This window comes from Erpetoichthys calabaricus, chromosome 3 (genome assembly GCF_900747795.2).
Source record: "Erpetoichthys calabaricus chromosome 3, fErpCal1.3, whole genome shotgun sequence".
Taxonomy (NCBI): Eukaryota; Metazoa; Chordata; class Cladistia; order Polypteriformes; family Polypteridae; genus Erpetoichthys; species Erpetoichthys calabaricus.
The window spans coordinates 290,625,149-290,642,467 of record NC_041396.2 but is presented as its reverse complement, the minus strand read 5'-3'; the positions used below and the strand labels follow the sequence as shown (position 1 = coordinate 290,642,467).

General features: G+C 45.5%; 1 protein-coding gene across 1 annotated transcript in view; it reads right to left on the bottom strand.

Annotated features, from left to right (window-relative positions):
* Positions 1–17,319, bottom strand: part of igsf8 (immunoglobulin superfamily, member 8) — a 66,122-nt gene that overhangs the window by 11,472 nt on the left and 37,331 nt on the right. Inside the window, exon 3 of the mRNA XM_028798512.2 lies at positions 2,864–3,349. Within this exon, the coding sequence (XP_028654345.1) occupies positions 2,864–3,349 (486 nt within the window). The remainder of the gene's footprint in view (positions 1–2,863; positions 3,350–17,319) is intronic.

Below are 17,319 nucleotides of genomic sequence, written 5' to 3'. Positions count from 1 at the left end.
CAATGTAGGGTCTGTGTGCTTGCCAGCGTATGTCAGATCAAGCCGAAAAAACAATCTTCCACTTCTCTGTGAATGGTACCAAAAAAAAAAAAAATGGGGCAGCGCCTTCACAGGAACGCTTTGGATTTATGGGCAGCCCCCGATCCACCACTGGCCCATTAAGTGTGAGGAAAGCACAATAGCATTTTTATGTGAGAAGCACTTATGTGTTAAGCCACCTCACTGGCACTGCTTTACGCCAGTGAGTCGTCGGACCACCCCCCTATAGAGAATCTTCGAAGGGGAAAAGAAACGGCAAAGAAAAGAAGTGTCTTTCCCAGCTCTCTCAGATAATGGAGCCGTATAACAATGGACACAATAGATAACAACGGCAGAGAAGGAGCGGTCAGGCTGCAGAGGAACAATGGAGATAGTCGTGGAGAGCGCGGGGAGTGCAATCTGTTGAGCTAGGCTACTCAGTTAGACATCACCTCTGGTGTGCTGACGTGACCTTACCACGGCTCGGACATACCATCCCCATTCCTTGGGGTGATCCCCCAAAACTGCTTCTTAATCTTTCGGCTGCTCCTGTTAGGGGTTGCCACAGCAGATCACCTTTGTCCATCTCTTCCTGTCCTCGTCATCTTGCTCCGTCACACCCATCACCTGCCTTCCTCTTGCCTGTCAGCTCCATCCTTAAATATCCTTCTCCCAACAGTAATAATAATTCTTTACATTTATATAATAATAATAATAAAAATACATTTTATTTACATAGCACCTTTCCCATGCTCAAGGCACTTACAGAATATAAGAAAGAATGGCAGGGTATACGGTATATAGCATTGTACAAACCAGATAAATAAATCCATATTACTAAACGAGAATGGTAAACCGGATATGGACGCAGAGACCTGCCCGTGGACACAAAAGACATAGTGCGCAAGTGCCACACAAAGCCCCCCCCCCCAGAGTGAAACGGGAGAGTCTACGCACGTGTGCAGGCGCCACACAAAGCACCCCCCAAAATAACCCCCCCGCACCAGAGCAAAACGGGAGAGACTACGAACCGTCAGAGTAGGAAACAAAGTAAAACGTCATAAAGAGGTTAAAGAACAGGGACAAACACATGGAGAGCAGGTTACAGAACAAAGCCCCCCTCCCCAGAGTAAAACGAGAAAGACTACGAACCGTCTGACATGCCGCAAGCAGGATAAAGCGAGGTCAGAAATAAAACACAGAGTAGGAAACAAAGTAAAACTTTATAAAGTGATTAAAGAACGGGGACGAACACATGGAGATCGGGTTACAGATTAATGAAAACTGGAATGCAACAGCTTCAAAAAAAACCTAGGCACGAAACACATGCACACCGAGATACAGAATACAGGCATGGTAAAAACTGACATAATACGGAAGGCGCAGGCGTCGCCACCATATTGTGAGTTAATGAACGTGGACGCCTACAACGCGCGCCTCAAACTGCGTAGGCAAAGCAGACACGGATTCAACACGACACAGCTCGAGTGACCGAGATACAAACACGCGCCTGCCTGGATATAATTAATGAACGCAGGCGCCTACAATGTGCGTCTGAAGTACCGCAGACCAGGCAGGCACTGCTCCAAAAAGACAGAGCTCGACTAAACGAGATACGAAGTGAAACGGGAAACACTACAGAGTCCACCATGCTCCACAATGCACCGCATAATAGTTCGGAAAGAGCTTCGTTGTAACAGTGGAAAGACCCAGAGTAACACGGGCGGACGCTCCGTATTAAACATACGTCATCCTCACACGTCCAAACTATACAGCATAGGTAAACCACATTACACTAATGCATTATTTACAGTACGATAAACATCACAGTATCGCAAACAAATGAAAATTATTACTCGAAAAAGGGAAAATATATTCACCACGGACCAGGTGTCATTGAAACAAAAGCAGAATAAAGTGAGATCAGAAATGAAAGACAGAGTAGAAAGCAAAGTAAAACGTCATAAACAGTTAAACGAGGGGGCCAGACACATGGACAGCAGGTTACAGATAATGAAGACCACAATTCAAAAGCTTCAAAAACAAAAGCTTGACTGACCGAAATACAAACTGAAACGGGAAATACTACGGGGTCCGCAGTAGTCCACAACGCACCGCATAATAGTACGGACGGAGCTCCGTATTAACAGTGGGGGACCCCAGAGTGACACGGGCGAGTGCTCCGTATTAAACGTGCGTCATCCTCACACGTGGCTGCCCAGCGGGCACGGGTTCAAAACGCCGGGGATAGGCGAGCAAAGCGAGCAGGGGGCGCAGCCCCCTCGTAAAGAAGATTATGACAGTGAATTCAGCGAAAAAAAGCCTACTTCAAGTGGGGAGCCACTTCAACCACCATTAATGTGTAACATCCACCGGGATGATGAGATGGCAGCCATGTTTGTGCCAGACTGCTCACCACACATGAGCTGTTAGGTGTTGAGAGAGGTAGCCAGGTAGAGACAGAGGATAGTCAGGGAGCCATAATGACTAGGCTGTGGAGGGCATTTTAGCCTGGGCATCGGGATACACTCCACTCTTTATGAAGGATGCCAGGGATCTTTTATGACCAAAGAGAGTCAGGACCTCAGTTTTACATCTCATCCATGGATGGCGCCATTTTTACAGTGCATGTCCTTGTCACTGCACTGGGATCCACATACAGTCCACAAGGTAAGTGACCCCTTCTGCTTTCACCAAAACCTCTTCCAGCAGCAACCCAAGCTTTCCCTAGATGGTCTCCTTCCCAAGTGAACATGCTTATCTTCAGGTGGGTGACCTGTTCTGAAGTGCATATGGTATGGCCATGGGGTGAAACCATTTTCCCTTTTAGACTCTTATTACTCACCTAAAGGGGTAATTGTGATATTCCCCAACTCCAAGGTCCGCTGGGCAATCTTCTCCCATTCTCCTTGTGGGTCCCGGATCCACTGTGCCACGTTACAAAAGTAAGCCCCATCATCTTGGGGAACGACTTGGGCAATCCGGAGGACATACAGATCTCTCTCGCCCCCGGCCTTCCTTTTATCCAAAGTGATCCCTCGATTGGCGTAGCGCTCAGCATAAAGCTTACTCCGGCCAGGCACCACGCTCTGATCCTGTGCAATGGAGATGATCTCTCGCAGGTTGTGACCTCTCCCTGCATCCACCGCAGCAGCATCCACTCCTCCTCGTGTGCTGAACGTGACCGAGAGGTGGGTGTGCTGCTCAGACTGGACTGAGGCCGCACAGGTCAGTTCTAACTCAGCGCCTTCTGGAAGGGACTGACCGGCAAGGGAGCGAGAGGACATCTGAGATGAGGCAACATAGCTGACCTGCAGAGTATCAGGCATGACTAGAAGAAGGAAAAGGAGACAAGAGATTAGAGTTAGTGGTGCAATGCCAATCAAGCGTTTTAAATTTTAGAGAAAGGAAGAAATAGTTTGTAATCTGAGGAAAAGGGACTGAAAACAGAACACAAGCCAGAGAGAAAAAGATGGCACACACACAAGCACAGACCAAAAAGGTGGGAACCTTCAATGTCATGTTGGTCACCATAGACACTAATATGTGTTTCAGCACTGGACCCTTCATGTTCTCTCAATTCTACAAGATGGGGAGTTCAATCAATTAACAAGTGTGATTCAAGGACTGGGTGTCAATGAAGGACACGGCATACTGAGAATGTGTTTTTCTCATAACAGAAATCACTCCACCTCTGGCCAAAAAATAAAGAAGGTATGATGGGTGAAGATGACCTTCCAGAATTGTGAAGTACTGATTAGCATGGAATAGAGATGGGCTTAAGTGATCGATTAAATGTCAGGTTGGAGAGCAGGCATTGGTACAGTGAGTTGCTGCACACACCACATGACGAAATAGCTCTGGATCCTGGTTGGCAACCCCCCAGGCAGACATGCAGTCCACTCCCACCCTCTGGAAATGACCATCTATCTGTCACAGCCAGGTGTAACGTGGGCATCCCCTTGGCCTGATCCAGCCACTTGGGTCCTCAACAATGAGCCAGATCACCCTCAGGGAACTGCGCCACATGGCCGTAGTGCCATAACTGATACTCCCTCACAAAGCAGGTAATGTGCCTCATTCGGGACTCCATGAGCAACACAAAGTCAAACCAGCGGGAGCCGATCTTCATCTCAGGTCACCGGATAGTGTCCATATCTCGCAAACAGGAAGCACCAGGACTCTAAAGACATGGACCTTTGTCCTTTTGCAGAGATATCTGGAGCCCCACACACCCCTCATGACCACCCTATGCTCTCCCAATCCGTCTACTGACTTCATAGGAAGAGTCACCAGAGACATGAATGTCACTGCCAAGGTAAGTAAACCTCTCGACGAGGTCGACACTCTCTCCACAGACAGACACACTGCTGATGGCTGTGCCCAAGAGCTCATTAAAGGCCTGAATGTTGGTTTTATCAGGACACTCGGAAGCCCAGACCCTCACACTCCTCGCTCAGTCTCTCGGGAGCCCCGATCAGAGCCTCCATTGACTCCACAAAGATCACAACATCGTCAGCAAATTCAAGATCAGTGAATCTTTTTTCCTTTCTGGAAAGCCAACCTGCTAGATATAAGAATGTCACCATATTAGTGTAACATTAAAAACTTTGTGTCATTCATGCTTGTATCAAAGAGGCAATTGGTACTAAACACACAAATTATTTCAACCACAGCAGTTCTTCTACTAAAAAAATGTTCACTTTGCTTCAGACATAGTAGGAGAGGGGACAAAGTGGGAGAAATCCTTAACAACCTCACAACACCGCTGGATAGGCGGCATTTGGTATTAACTCAACACATTGCTCTTCTTCAGGTACTTCTTTCAGGCAGGACAGGGGGTGGCGGGACATTCTTCAGTCTTTTCTGCATCGACTTAAAAAAAGAGTGCTGGAGGCTTAACTCTTTTAGGGTGGATGTCGACTTTTGTCGACAGGAAGGGTTGAAGGCGAATGTCGACAAAAGTCGACATCCAGGGATAAAGGGCGACAATCAGCTGTTAATGGCGACAAATCTCACTGTCACGTCACAGGCATTCCCTCTGTGCTTGGAGGAATGCTAGACTCGTTGACTCGGCAAATAAACATTGCGTGTGCGTGAGTTGCGAAATGTAAACAAAGGCAAGATGGCACCGACATGTGAAAAGGCAGCGAAGCAAGTGCAGAAAAGAAAACACTTGGCAGACATTGTTTTGCGCATTACCGCGGAGTCGGACTCTTGATTTTTCAGAATCGGACTTTATTGGCAGTGATCAGGAGATCGAGCAAGAGAGTTAGAAGCAGGCATCAGCTGATCAGACACCAGCCGATGCCGCGCGAGCGGATCTGCTGCCAGTTGAGTGCCTTCGCGCAGCCGATGCATCTACGGCAAGGTTCGCATGGGATAAATACACATACATTGATCCGTTGAGAGCCGATCTGGCTACCGGAGTTTACAAGACGGCATGGCTTGCTTTTGGACACGACAGATCACCAGCTGCTGTACTTCAGGCTGCTCTCTCCTGATGCTGCTTTTCAGCTACTGTCAGACGAGACAAACAGGTAGGCAGAGATTTTTTTTGAATCGCGGGCTGCGTTTGCATCGCATTCTCGTTTTTCAAAGTGGAAACCCACAACGAAAGACGAGATGAAGCGCGCTGTGGCATTACAAATAGAGATGGGACAGAACTTGTGATATAACTTCAGGGAGCATTGGTCCAAACGTGTTTTGTCCCCTGGTGGCTTAGGTACGTGCTGCTGCAAAGTTTTATTCACTTCTGTAATAAACAGAAGCAAATCCCATGGGGTGAGCCAGGCTATAATGCCATACATAAAGTTCAAGTTTCAGAAGATGAAAAGAGGTGACAATACGGTTTTCATGCAGGCAGAAAACTTGGTGGCAGTGGCATGGCACGATGGCAAATGGGTGACTTGTCTCTCTACAGTACACACTAACAATATATGTTAGAAAATGCAGCAACAGACAATTGAAAAATAGGCACCAAAGCAACACGTATTGTAAGGAGTGCAATGTGGCAATGACTGAAATTGGCTGCTTTGAGCGAGATCAGACTTTGCTGTGTAAAATGTATGTGATATGTATGTGAAATCATAGAGAATTCAGGCTCATACAACATGCAAGACAGTAACATTTGTCAAAAGGAAATATTTTTTGTTGATTTGATATGTTAAACAATTGCTTTGTGTTCTTTTTTAAAAAATGTTAGTTTTTGGAAAAATATTCAGCCCTGGGAGAAAAGAAACAAAAAAAAAATTAGCCCTAAAAGAGTTAATGTCCAGCAAAAGAACATCCAGCAGAGGTCTGGTTTTTAAAGAAGGTGGCTGTCAGGGGCTCAAACAGGTCTTCTTAACATAACACCTGCCAAGATGGCGAACCATGAGCACCAGATCCCTATCAGAGCAGCTTGTGGTGGAGGAGCAAACTGTGAAAAGACAATGGAAATGAGCGTCCCCGACAGATGAAACACTGGCTGCCATCCTTAAACTGAACACACAACTGAGTGACAGAACTAGGAAAGTCCGTGGGGGGAAAATCACAGAAAGAGAATTATAAAAGAAGATAAATACAGAGGTGGAGCGGAAACGCATACAAAGGTCGTGAAGACTAAGGGTGTGCTCACACTAAGCATGTTTGTTCTGTGCCATGCCATTCCGATGCTCGATTTCTTCTCTCCCACCCCCAGCTACCTGTCCCTCCTACTGGCCTGCGCTTACACTGCTCTTAACATTCTGGGCCTGGACACACTTTCGCCAAGACTGTGCGACTTCATGTAAAGCCAAAACAAGATTCGAACACGGAGAGACAGCATGCGTGTCAAAATGATTTTCCTTATTTTGTGGTTGTTTTGGATTCGTTTATGATGACACTCTACCCTCTTATAAATTTATTGATTGTGCAGTGCAGCGTTTTGCTGTTGACCATGCTGCACGTACGAGATTTTTACAGTGACTAATGATGTTAAGGGAGGAATATGCAGCTTTTCTTGCCAACTACAATTCACGTTCATGCGTAAGGTGAGAATAAAAACCTGTTTATAACTCAAATGGTATTGAATGAAATGTGAATTGCACTATCTGACTTGTCGCGTCATTGACTTCATTTCTGTTGTCTATGCTTGTTTAGCGATCACACTTTTCCCGAATTCTACTGAACCGAACTTGGGCCCACCTCTGATTAGGAAAGGAAAGCAGATAAAACAAAGCAGCAAAAGTGAAACAGACACTTATGAAGTGAGGCCTTTATGTTTAAGAAGCAGAAGATAAATGTCGGCCAACGTTTGAGAAGCAGAAGAGGAATGTCAGCCAAGCCTTTATATCTGAGAAGCAGAACATAAAGGTTGGCCAAGATTATACATCTAAAACTTGCAACACCACCGGGTTAATGGACTGTATTAATAAACAAATGGAGCAGCTGATATTGTCTTTGTCCACTAGAGGGCACCTCAAGGCTGTGATGTGGCCAGCTAGAACTCCCAATATGAGATTGTCTCCAAAGTGGCCTTAGCATCGACAGGTTCAGTCCTTTTGGGGGGTCAGCTAGAAAACAAAACACATTAACAACGTTACAGCAGACGAGCTGCCACAGCAACAAAGGCGGCTGCTATGGAACGAGACAAATGTGAAAACAAGAACTAGAACATGGCTGGAGTCTTACCGGTGCTCATCGGAGGCAATCGAGGATACACTTTTCAAGAAAAAAACATTCAGTTTTGCATACATTATCTGCAGCTCTTTTTTTTTTTTGTTACGTGATGGTAGTAGCTTGACATACTGGAAGCTGTTGTGGGACAGAGGATGCCAGGAGCCATTCTGAAAAATCCCCTCCAGGAGGCGCTTTCTCTTGCAGCACTTTTAGCCACAGGCTCATTCCAACACGGTGTGCTAAGAAAAGTGTCTGGGGGTCTTTTCTGCCTGCTGCTATCAGGCAATTCAATGCTTCCTCCCAATGTACTCCTTAAGTTCATTATGAAATTTCTGCACAATGTACAGTTACTTATCGATTGATTGATTGATTGGCTGTATTATTTGTCCTGTACATCTGTATCTTTGTTTTTGGTATCTCTGCATCTAAATTTCCCCTTGGGATTAATAAAGTTTATCTAATTTAATTTAATGGCAGGAGCCAGCTGTGGACAGAATGCCAGTAGCAGTGCAATCCTTCATTGTGTTTTCCTCTTATCATTGTCTTGTGATTCTTTATATGCTCCTCAATTAAGCCCCTCTCTTTTCTGAAGATGCCTTTCCAGTACATGGATGTAGGGAGACGCACTGGCACCCTCAACAGAAAGGCGCATGGAGAGAACATCGGTGATGGTGACTTCTTGTGTTAACAGACCATTTTCTTTTCAGTCCAACAAAATCTCTGCATTTCCTGTACACATTTTACATAACATTATCGTGAATGGGATGCCAGTCATGGTGTAATACTTTAATTGAGATGGTACTTGCTGCAAGTCACGGGATGAGGATGGGAATGGAGCTCGGGGGTGGGGGATAAAGCACAATCACGCCTTAACATTAGTCATAATGTAGTACATGGTTTCTTAATCTTTGGCTGCAGCCATAACATTAACATCTTAAAAAAAGTTAATGCACTACAGTCCAAAACTGTGCATCATAGCACCATAACTTAAATGAAATAAAGTAACAATAGTTATGAGTTACTTTGGTTTAAAGCCCATGAACTATAATTAGGTAAGAACAAGTTAACAGCACCTGGACATTTCAACAGAAGACTGCAGAAAGAAGCTCATTTATAAATGTAACTTGAAAAATGATTTAATGACTTATGAGCAACTTATGGTTTCATATTGCTACTTTGGAGCGTATGCAGCCATTTATGACCCAATTATTTCAAGAGGAAAAAGAAGAAATCCTTTAGCAGATCAAGTTAAAGCTCATTGCTGCAACAAGCAGGATTGGATGAGGCGGCCTACTTGGACCTGCCCATATCTAGCCATGCAAATGAGGATAATGTTACACGGGTGGGTATGAAATCCTAACTCTGACCTAGTCTGTCCACGGCCCCCCCCACCAAACTCTATCTCTGCCCCATTCTGGGTCTGTCCATGCCCCCTGAGCTCTGTCTCTGCTTCTTCCTGTGTCTGTCCCCGCACCCTGTGCGCTGTCTCTGCCCCTTCCTGGGTCAGCTCCGCCTCCTCCCTGTGCGCTGTCTCTGCCTCCTCCTGGGTCTGTCCACGCCCCCCTGAGCTCTGTCTCTGCCCCTTCCTGGGTCTGTCCCCGCCCCCTGTGTGCTGTCTCTGCCCACGCCCCCCTGAGCTCTGTCTCTGCCCCTTCCTGGGTCTGTCCCCGCCCCCTGTGCACTGTCTCTGCCTCCTCCTGGGTCTGTCCACGCCCCCCTGAGCTCTGTCTCTGCCCCTTCCTGGGTCTGTCCCCGCCCCCTGTGTGCTGTCTCTGCCCCCTCCTGGGTCTGTCCACGCCCCCCTGAGCTCTGTCTCTGCCCCCTCCTGGGTCTGTCCACGCCCCCCTGAGCTCTGTCTCTGCCCCTTCCTGGGTCTGTCCCCGCCCCCTGTGCACTGTCTCTGCCTCCTCCTGGGTCTGTCCACGCCCCCCTGAGCTCTGTCTCTGCCCCTTCCTGGGTCTGTCCCCGCCCCCTGTGTGCTGTCTCTGCCCCCTCCTGGGTCTGTCCACGCCCCCCTGAGCTCTGTCTCTGCCCCTTCCTGGGTCTGTCCCCGCCCCCTGTGTGCTGTCTCTGCCTCCTCCTGGGTCTGTCCACACCCCCCTGTGCGCTGTCTCTGCCCCTTCCTGGGTCTGTCCACACCTTAAGTTCATTATGTCTCTGCCACTTCCTGGGTCAGCTCCGCCTCCTCCCTGTGCGCTGTCTCTGCCTCCTCTTGGGTCTGTCCACGCCCCCCCTGAGCTCTGTCTCTGCCCCTTCCTGGGTCTGTCCCCGCCCCCTGTGCGCTGTCTCTGCCTCCTCCTGGGTCTGTCCACGCCCCCCTGTGCGCTGTCTCTGCCCCTTCCTGGGTCTGTCCACACCCCCCAGAGCTCTGTCTCTGCCACTTCCTGGGTCAGCTCCGCCTCCTCCCTATCCAGCAGAGAGGGCTAATTTGCTTCAATTTGTAGATTAGATGAGATGAGATTAAACTATTTATCCTGAGGAGAAATTCAGATGCATACAGCAGCAGAAACATAAAAAGCAAGAATACAGACTAACAGGACAGATAATCCTGCCTATCAATCAATCAATAAATAAATAAACGTAAGATATGGAGATTAATAAAGTTGGTACTAGCTTACTAATGTAAGCAAAATTTATTACATCTGAATTTTACCAAAGTCAACGAGTATATTGGGTGGAAGCACTGAATTGCTTGATAGCAGTGGGCAAAAAAGACCCCCAGAGGCACTTCTTAGCACACCGAGGTGGAATGAGCCTGTGGCTAAAAGTGTTCCAAGAGACTGCGCCTCCTGGAGGAGATTTTTTTATGATGGCATCCAGTTTTGCCACAACAGCTTGCAGTGTGCCCAAACTTTGCCTGTACTGAACCAACCAAACTCATCCATTTTCTGAACCTGCGTTTTGTTCCCTGGAAAAGTAAATGCTGGCAGCAACAGAGCCAACCCTGAGTGGGATGCCAATGGGAGTGTAAATTCTTTTTCTGACTTTCTTATGTAAGAGAATTCATTGTGTTAACTGTTCTAGCAGGATTAATCCATCTTTTTTGCTACCCACTTTGATGAGACAGTTGTAGTGTTCCTCCCCAGGCACATGTTTAAAGTGCTTCTTTGTGCTCTTTTCATTATCGTTCATTGTTTTCTGTTGTGTTTTTATTATATTGTCATGTATTTACATTTATAGGTATTTTCTTAGTAGATGCTTTTAGCCAAAGCAAGCTACAGAAAAGGTCAACATAATCGAGTAAATATCACCCTTGGGGACCAAGTGTGACAGGACAAGGGTATGAAAGCTGACAATCACACGTGAGGAGCTCAAAACAAAACACAAGTGAGTTACAATTCCCAGATTACAAAGCTAACAGCCCACATCAATTAAGACAGAAATTCACTAAACAGGGGGGGTCTTCAAACACTTCTTAACCTCCTTAGCGTTAGACTCAAGCTTCACTCGGGCAACTGTATAGATGCGTCTCGCCTAAGCACTGGACCTGAGGATTACTAGGGCTGTAAAAGTGCCAACAGTGACTCAGGAAACGGTATGGGCGTGTCTCGATTAAACAACAGGCCAGAGTGTTACCCTGGCAATGGTGCAGACACATCTTCTCCTAGCCTCATAATGTTTCTCCCCACAGTTCAGGTGTTGCACACTCTTGATGGTGATACAAGCAGTGATGACAAAGTGAATGTGTCTGCAGGCAGTGATATTGAAACGGACAATGACATTCTGATGAATCTGAAAGTGACGCGCTCGTGTCAAACGCACATGTGCAGTGTGCCGTTCAAAAGCTGATCAGTCTGGAAAGAAAATCTGCAAGGAATCACGCTACTCTTGTCCCGACTGCGACATAAGAATGTGTATTTCACTGTGCTTCAAGGTATACCACACAAATTACACATTGACAGTATATACAGTACTGTGCCAAATTTTTAGGCAGGTGTGATAAAATGCTGTAAACAAAGAATGCTTTCAGAAATATAAATAGATTGTTTATTGTTATCAATTTACAAAATGCAAAATGAGCGAACAAAAGAAAAATCTAAATCAAATCAATATTTGGTGTTACTACCTTTTGCCTTCAAACCAGCATCAATTCTTATAGGTCCACTTGCACAAAGTCAGGGATTTTGTAGGATTCTAGTCAGGTGTCTGATCAACCAATTCTACCAAACAGGTGCTAATGATCATCAATGTCACACGTAGGTTGAAACACAGTCATTAACTGAAACAGAAACAGCTTCAAACTGGGTGAGGAACAGCCAAAGTCTGCTACCAAGGTGAAGTTGTGGAAGACAGTTTCATGTCATGGCAAGATTGAGCACAGCAACAAGACACAAGGCAGTTATACTGCATCAGCAAGGTCTCTCACAGACAAAGATTTCAAAGCAGACTGGGGTTTCAAGATGTGCTGTTCAAGCTCTTTTGAAGAAGCACAAAGAAACGGGCAACGCTGAGGATCGTAGACGCAGTGGTTGGCCAAGGAAACTTAGTGCAGCAGATGAAAGACACATCAAGCTTATTACCCTTCGAAATCAGAAGATGTCCAGCAGTGCCATCAGCTCAGAACTGGCAGAAACCAGTGGGACCCAGGTACACCCATCTACTGTCCAGAGAAGTCTGGCCAGAAGTGGTCTTCATGGAAGAGTTGCAGCCAAAAAGCCATACCTCCGACGTGGAAACAAGGCCAAGCGACTCAAGTATGCATGAAAACATAGGAACTGAGGTGCAGAAAAATGGCAGCAGGTGCTCTGGACTGATGAGTCAAAATTTAAAATATTTGGCTGTAGCAGAAGGCAGTTTTTTCGTCGAAGGGCTGGAGAGCGGTACAATAATGAGTGTCTGCAGGCAACAGTGAAGCATGGTGGGGGTTCCTTGAACGTTTGGGGCTGCATTTCTGCAAATGGAGTTGGAAATTTGGTCAGGATTAATGGTGTTCTCAATGCTGAGAAATACAGGCAGATACTTATTCATCATGCAATACCATCAGGGAGGCGTATGATTGGCCCCAAATTTATTCTGCAGCAGGACAACAACCCCAAACATACAGCCAAAGTCATTAAGAACTATCCATCCATCCACCCATTTTCCAACCCACTGAATCCGAACACAGTGTCACGGGGGTCTGCTGGAGCCAATCCCAGGCAACACAGGGCACAAGGCAGGAACCAATCCCGGGCAGGGTGCCAACCCACCGCAGGACACACACAAGCACACCCACACACCAAGCACACACTAGGGCCAATTTAGACTCACCAATCCACCTAACCAGCATGTCTTTGGACTGTGGGAGGAAACCGGAGCGCCCGGAGGAAACCCATGCAGACACGGGGAGAACATGCAAACTCCACGCAGGGAGGACCCGGGAAGCAAACCCAGGTCCCCAGGTCTCCTTACTGCGAGGCAGCAGCGCTACCCACTGTGCCACCGTGCCGCCCCATTAAGAACTATATTCAGCGTAAAGAAGAACAAGAAGTCCTGGAAGTGATGGTATGGCCCCCACAGAGCCCTGATCTCAACATCATCGAGTGTGTCTGGGATTACATGAAGAGACAGAAGGATGTGAGGAAGCCTACATCCACAGAAGATCTGTGGTTAGTTCTCCAAGATGTTTGGAACAACCTACCAGCCGAGTTCCTTCAAAAACTGCGTGCAAGTGTACCTAGAAGAATTGATGCTGTTTTGAAGTCAAAGGGTGGTCACACCAAATATTGATTTGATTTAGATTTCTCTTTTGTTCATTCACTGCATTTTGTTGATTGATGAAAATAAATGATGAAACACTTCCATTTTTGAAAGCATTCTTTGTTTACAGCATTTTTTCACACCTGCCTAAAATTTTTGCACAGTGCTGTATGTCATTCAGTCATCGTCCAACCCGTTACATCAAAACACAGGGTCACGGGGGTCTGCTGGAGCCAATCCCAGCCAGCACAGGGCGCAAGGCAGGGACAAATGTTAGGTAGGGCGCCAGCCAACCGCAGGGCACACACAAACACCAAGTACACACTAGGGACAATTTCGGATCGCCAGTCCACCTAACCTGCATGCCTTTGGACTGTGGGAGGAAACCCACGCAGACACGGGGAGAACATGCAGACTCCACGCAGGGAGGACCCGGGAAGCGAACCCAGGTCTCTTAACTGGGAGGCAGAAGCACTACCACTGCGCCACCAGTATATATGGTACTAGCATAATATTTATTATTATTATTATTCATTATTATTATCATTATTATACTTTCTACAGTTCTAACTATGTACTTTTACTGTTTTGCACGTTTTAAACTAGAAAGAAGAGATTTAATAAACATGTCATTTTTTCAAGTCAAAAAATGCAACGCTTTACAAAAAAAAAAATGTAATGCTAAGGGGGTTAAAACACATTGAAAGTGCCATAAGTCTGAATGGAGGAGGGCAGCTTGTTCCACCACCCACACATGAAAAGGGTCTGGACCGAGATTTGACACCACACAGAAGTGGCATCAACAGACGTCGTTCATTAGCAGAATGAGCGTCTCCATTAAGTGTAGGTGCTGTCCTGTCGACGCTTGGCTTGCCTACGCAGTAATCAAAGGTTTGGACTTAGCAGCGACATTACAGGGAGCCAACACAGCGATCTGAAAGGAGGGCTGGCGCGTGCCTACCGGCCCTCAGGCTGCTTCATTTATCTGCAGTGGCTTGGAGACTCATGATGTGCAAAACCATTCTTTTTAGTCATTCCATTCATTTTATTCAGTTCACCAAAAGGATCTGAATCTTTCAATCCCTGATTGGTAGCGCTGCTGCCTCACAATCAGGAGACCTGGGTTCGCTTCCCGGGTCCTCCGTGCGTGGAGTCTGCATGTTCTCCCCGTGTCTGCGGGTACTCCAGTTTCCTCCCACAGTCCAAAGACATGCAGGTTAGGTGCACTGGTGATTCTAAATTGTCCCTAGTGCGTGGTGTGTGTGCGTCCTGCCCGGGGTTTGTTTCCTGCCTTTTGCCCTGTGTTGGCTGGGATTGGCTCCAGCAGACCCCCGTGACCCTGTACTTAGGATATAGTGGGTTGGATAATGGATAGACGGATGGATAATTCTCCTAATTGAATCTGACAATAAATAAAATTTCAACAATAAATAGAAAAAGTTGTCGTTCCAGACACTTCCACTTCACAACAATAACATGGCTGACCAGGGGAGATCTAGCACAGCGTAAATTTCCTGTACTGACTGGTGCCAAAAGGTGGTATCCCATGACAGTGAGATCTTCAGTACGTATGCCAATGTTTGTCAGTGGAGATGTGTTCGAGTTTATGTACCTGTTAACAATGAGACACCTAAACACAATCATTTAGGGGGGCGACAACACAGTGTATGATGGTGTTATTCCTGCTCTGTTTTTGGATTTCTTCAGTGCCTTCAATACCATCCAGCCATCCCTGTTAAGGGGTAAACTCAGAGATATTCAGGTGGATGAGCCTGTGGTGTCCTTGATGATGGACTACCTGTCAGGCAGACCACAGTTTGTGAAGCTCAAGGACTGGTGTGAGCAACACTGAAGCACCACAATGAACAGGCCTGTCTCCTGTTCTCTTCACTCTGTACACCTCCAACTATAAATATAAGAGCAGCTCATGTCACTTGCAGAAATTCTCAGATGATTCTCCACTTATGGGGTGCATTGATAAAGGAGATGAGACAAAGGAGGGGAGTCAGGTGAAGAACTTTGTTTCTTGGTGCAAACAGAATTGTCTGCAACTTCACATCAGCAAAACCAGAAAACTGCTTATTGACTTTCACAGCACCAATGAGCCTCCATGTAAGGTCATTGTTCAGGGAGTGGATGTAGCGGTGGTCCACTTCTACAAGTATATGGGATCCACATTAATTATCGATTGGACTGGTCTCAGAACACAGAGGAGCTACATAAAAAGGGCAGAGCAAACTCTTTTTTCTTAGAAGATGGCACTCCTTTAATGTGAGAACTGACGTCCTTCACATCTTCTCTGTGATGGCCAGTGGGGTGTGCTGTACTGGTAACATCTCTTTAAGAGAGGACCATAAAATCAACAAGCTAACTAAAAGGGCAGAATCAGTTACAGGATGCACTCTGGACCCCCTGGAGATCGTAGCAAAGGACAGAATGAAAACAAAACTCAATGCCATTATAAACAATGCTACACATCCTCTCTGTTACTCCATAACACTGAGGACTTTCAACTAACAAATCATTCAGCAGAAGTGTGTCAAGAAATGTGATGACGGCTCCTTTATATCAACGACAATATGTCTGTATAGCGCCTCACTGGGACAGGGACTGCCAAGTCAGAAGTATTCTTTATTTTTAATTTCCTTCCTTTATAGTCATTCTAGTGTGTGTGTGTGTGTGTGTGTGTCCTTTGATCTGTTTATTTATTTATTTAAAGAACTTCTGTAAAAAGCTAAGATTCTCTTTCTTTCTTTTACTTTTTCGTATATGAAGCATACAGAAAGAACTGTAATTGTCTAAAAATTCAAAAATTCAATGTCGAGATTTTGATGAATCTCGAGATTTTAGACCTCCCGGAGTCCGAAAATACCATTTATGGAATTATATCTGTGTGTCTGTCTGAATGTGCAAACATGATAACTTGTGTACACTTTCACTGAGGTCAACCAAATTTTGCATACAAGTATTATGTACAAAACGTAGATTTCTATCAACATTTAGGCTATTTCCGCTAACCGGAAGTGGTACTTTACCTGCTGAGTCTGGTTTATTCAACTTTACTTTTATAATAATTGTTCAATATATTATTAATTTGATTTGTTGTTGATGGTTCTTAAATGTACATAATATAAAAATATAATCATTATCTTGTGGTTTACTACTCAAATATCCATCTCCATATCTGAGTATACGAGAAAGTCGAGGGGAGACCACTCCAGATTTTTTCCTGCTTGTACTGTGTATTTTCCTATATCCCTATCTCTATTATATAGTGCCTTTCACATCTATCTATCCATCATATAGTGCCATTTACATCTATCTATCTATCTATCATATAGTGCCTTTCAGATCTATCTATCATATAGTGCCATTTACATCTATCTATCTATCATATAGTGCCTTTCACATCTATCCATTTCCTTTCACATCTATCTATCTATCTGTCTATCCATTACATAGAGCCTTCACATCATCTGTTTATCCATTATATAGTGCCTTTCACATCTACCTATTATATAGTGCCTTTCACATTTATCTATTATATAGTGCCTTTCACATCTATCTATACATTTCTTTTCACATCTATCTGTCTGTCTATCCATTATATAGAGCCTTTCACATCTAACTGTCAATCTATAATATAGTGCCTTTCACATCTATCCATCCATTATATGGTCCCTTTCACATCTATCCATTATAAAGTGCTTTGCACATCTATCTCCTCTGTGTAAACCTTTCAACTAAATCCATCCATTTCCTGAACCCATTTTTCCATTGCAGAGAACTGAAGACCACGCTGACTTCATTAAAAACCAACCCAGGACAGGAAGCCAGCAGCAGCACAATCCCTTCCCTTGACCTCCTCAGATAATTGTGTTACTCCTGCTGTGATGCCCTTTATGTAAATGACACTAATATTCGGCTACTATCTCCATCCAACAAATCCATCCCTTTTCTGAACTCACTTTTACAGAGCAC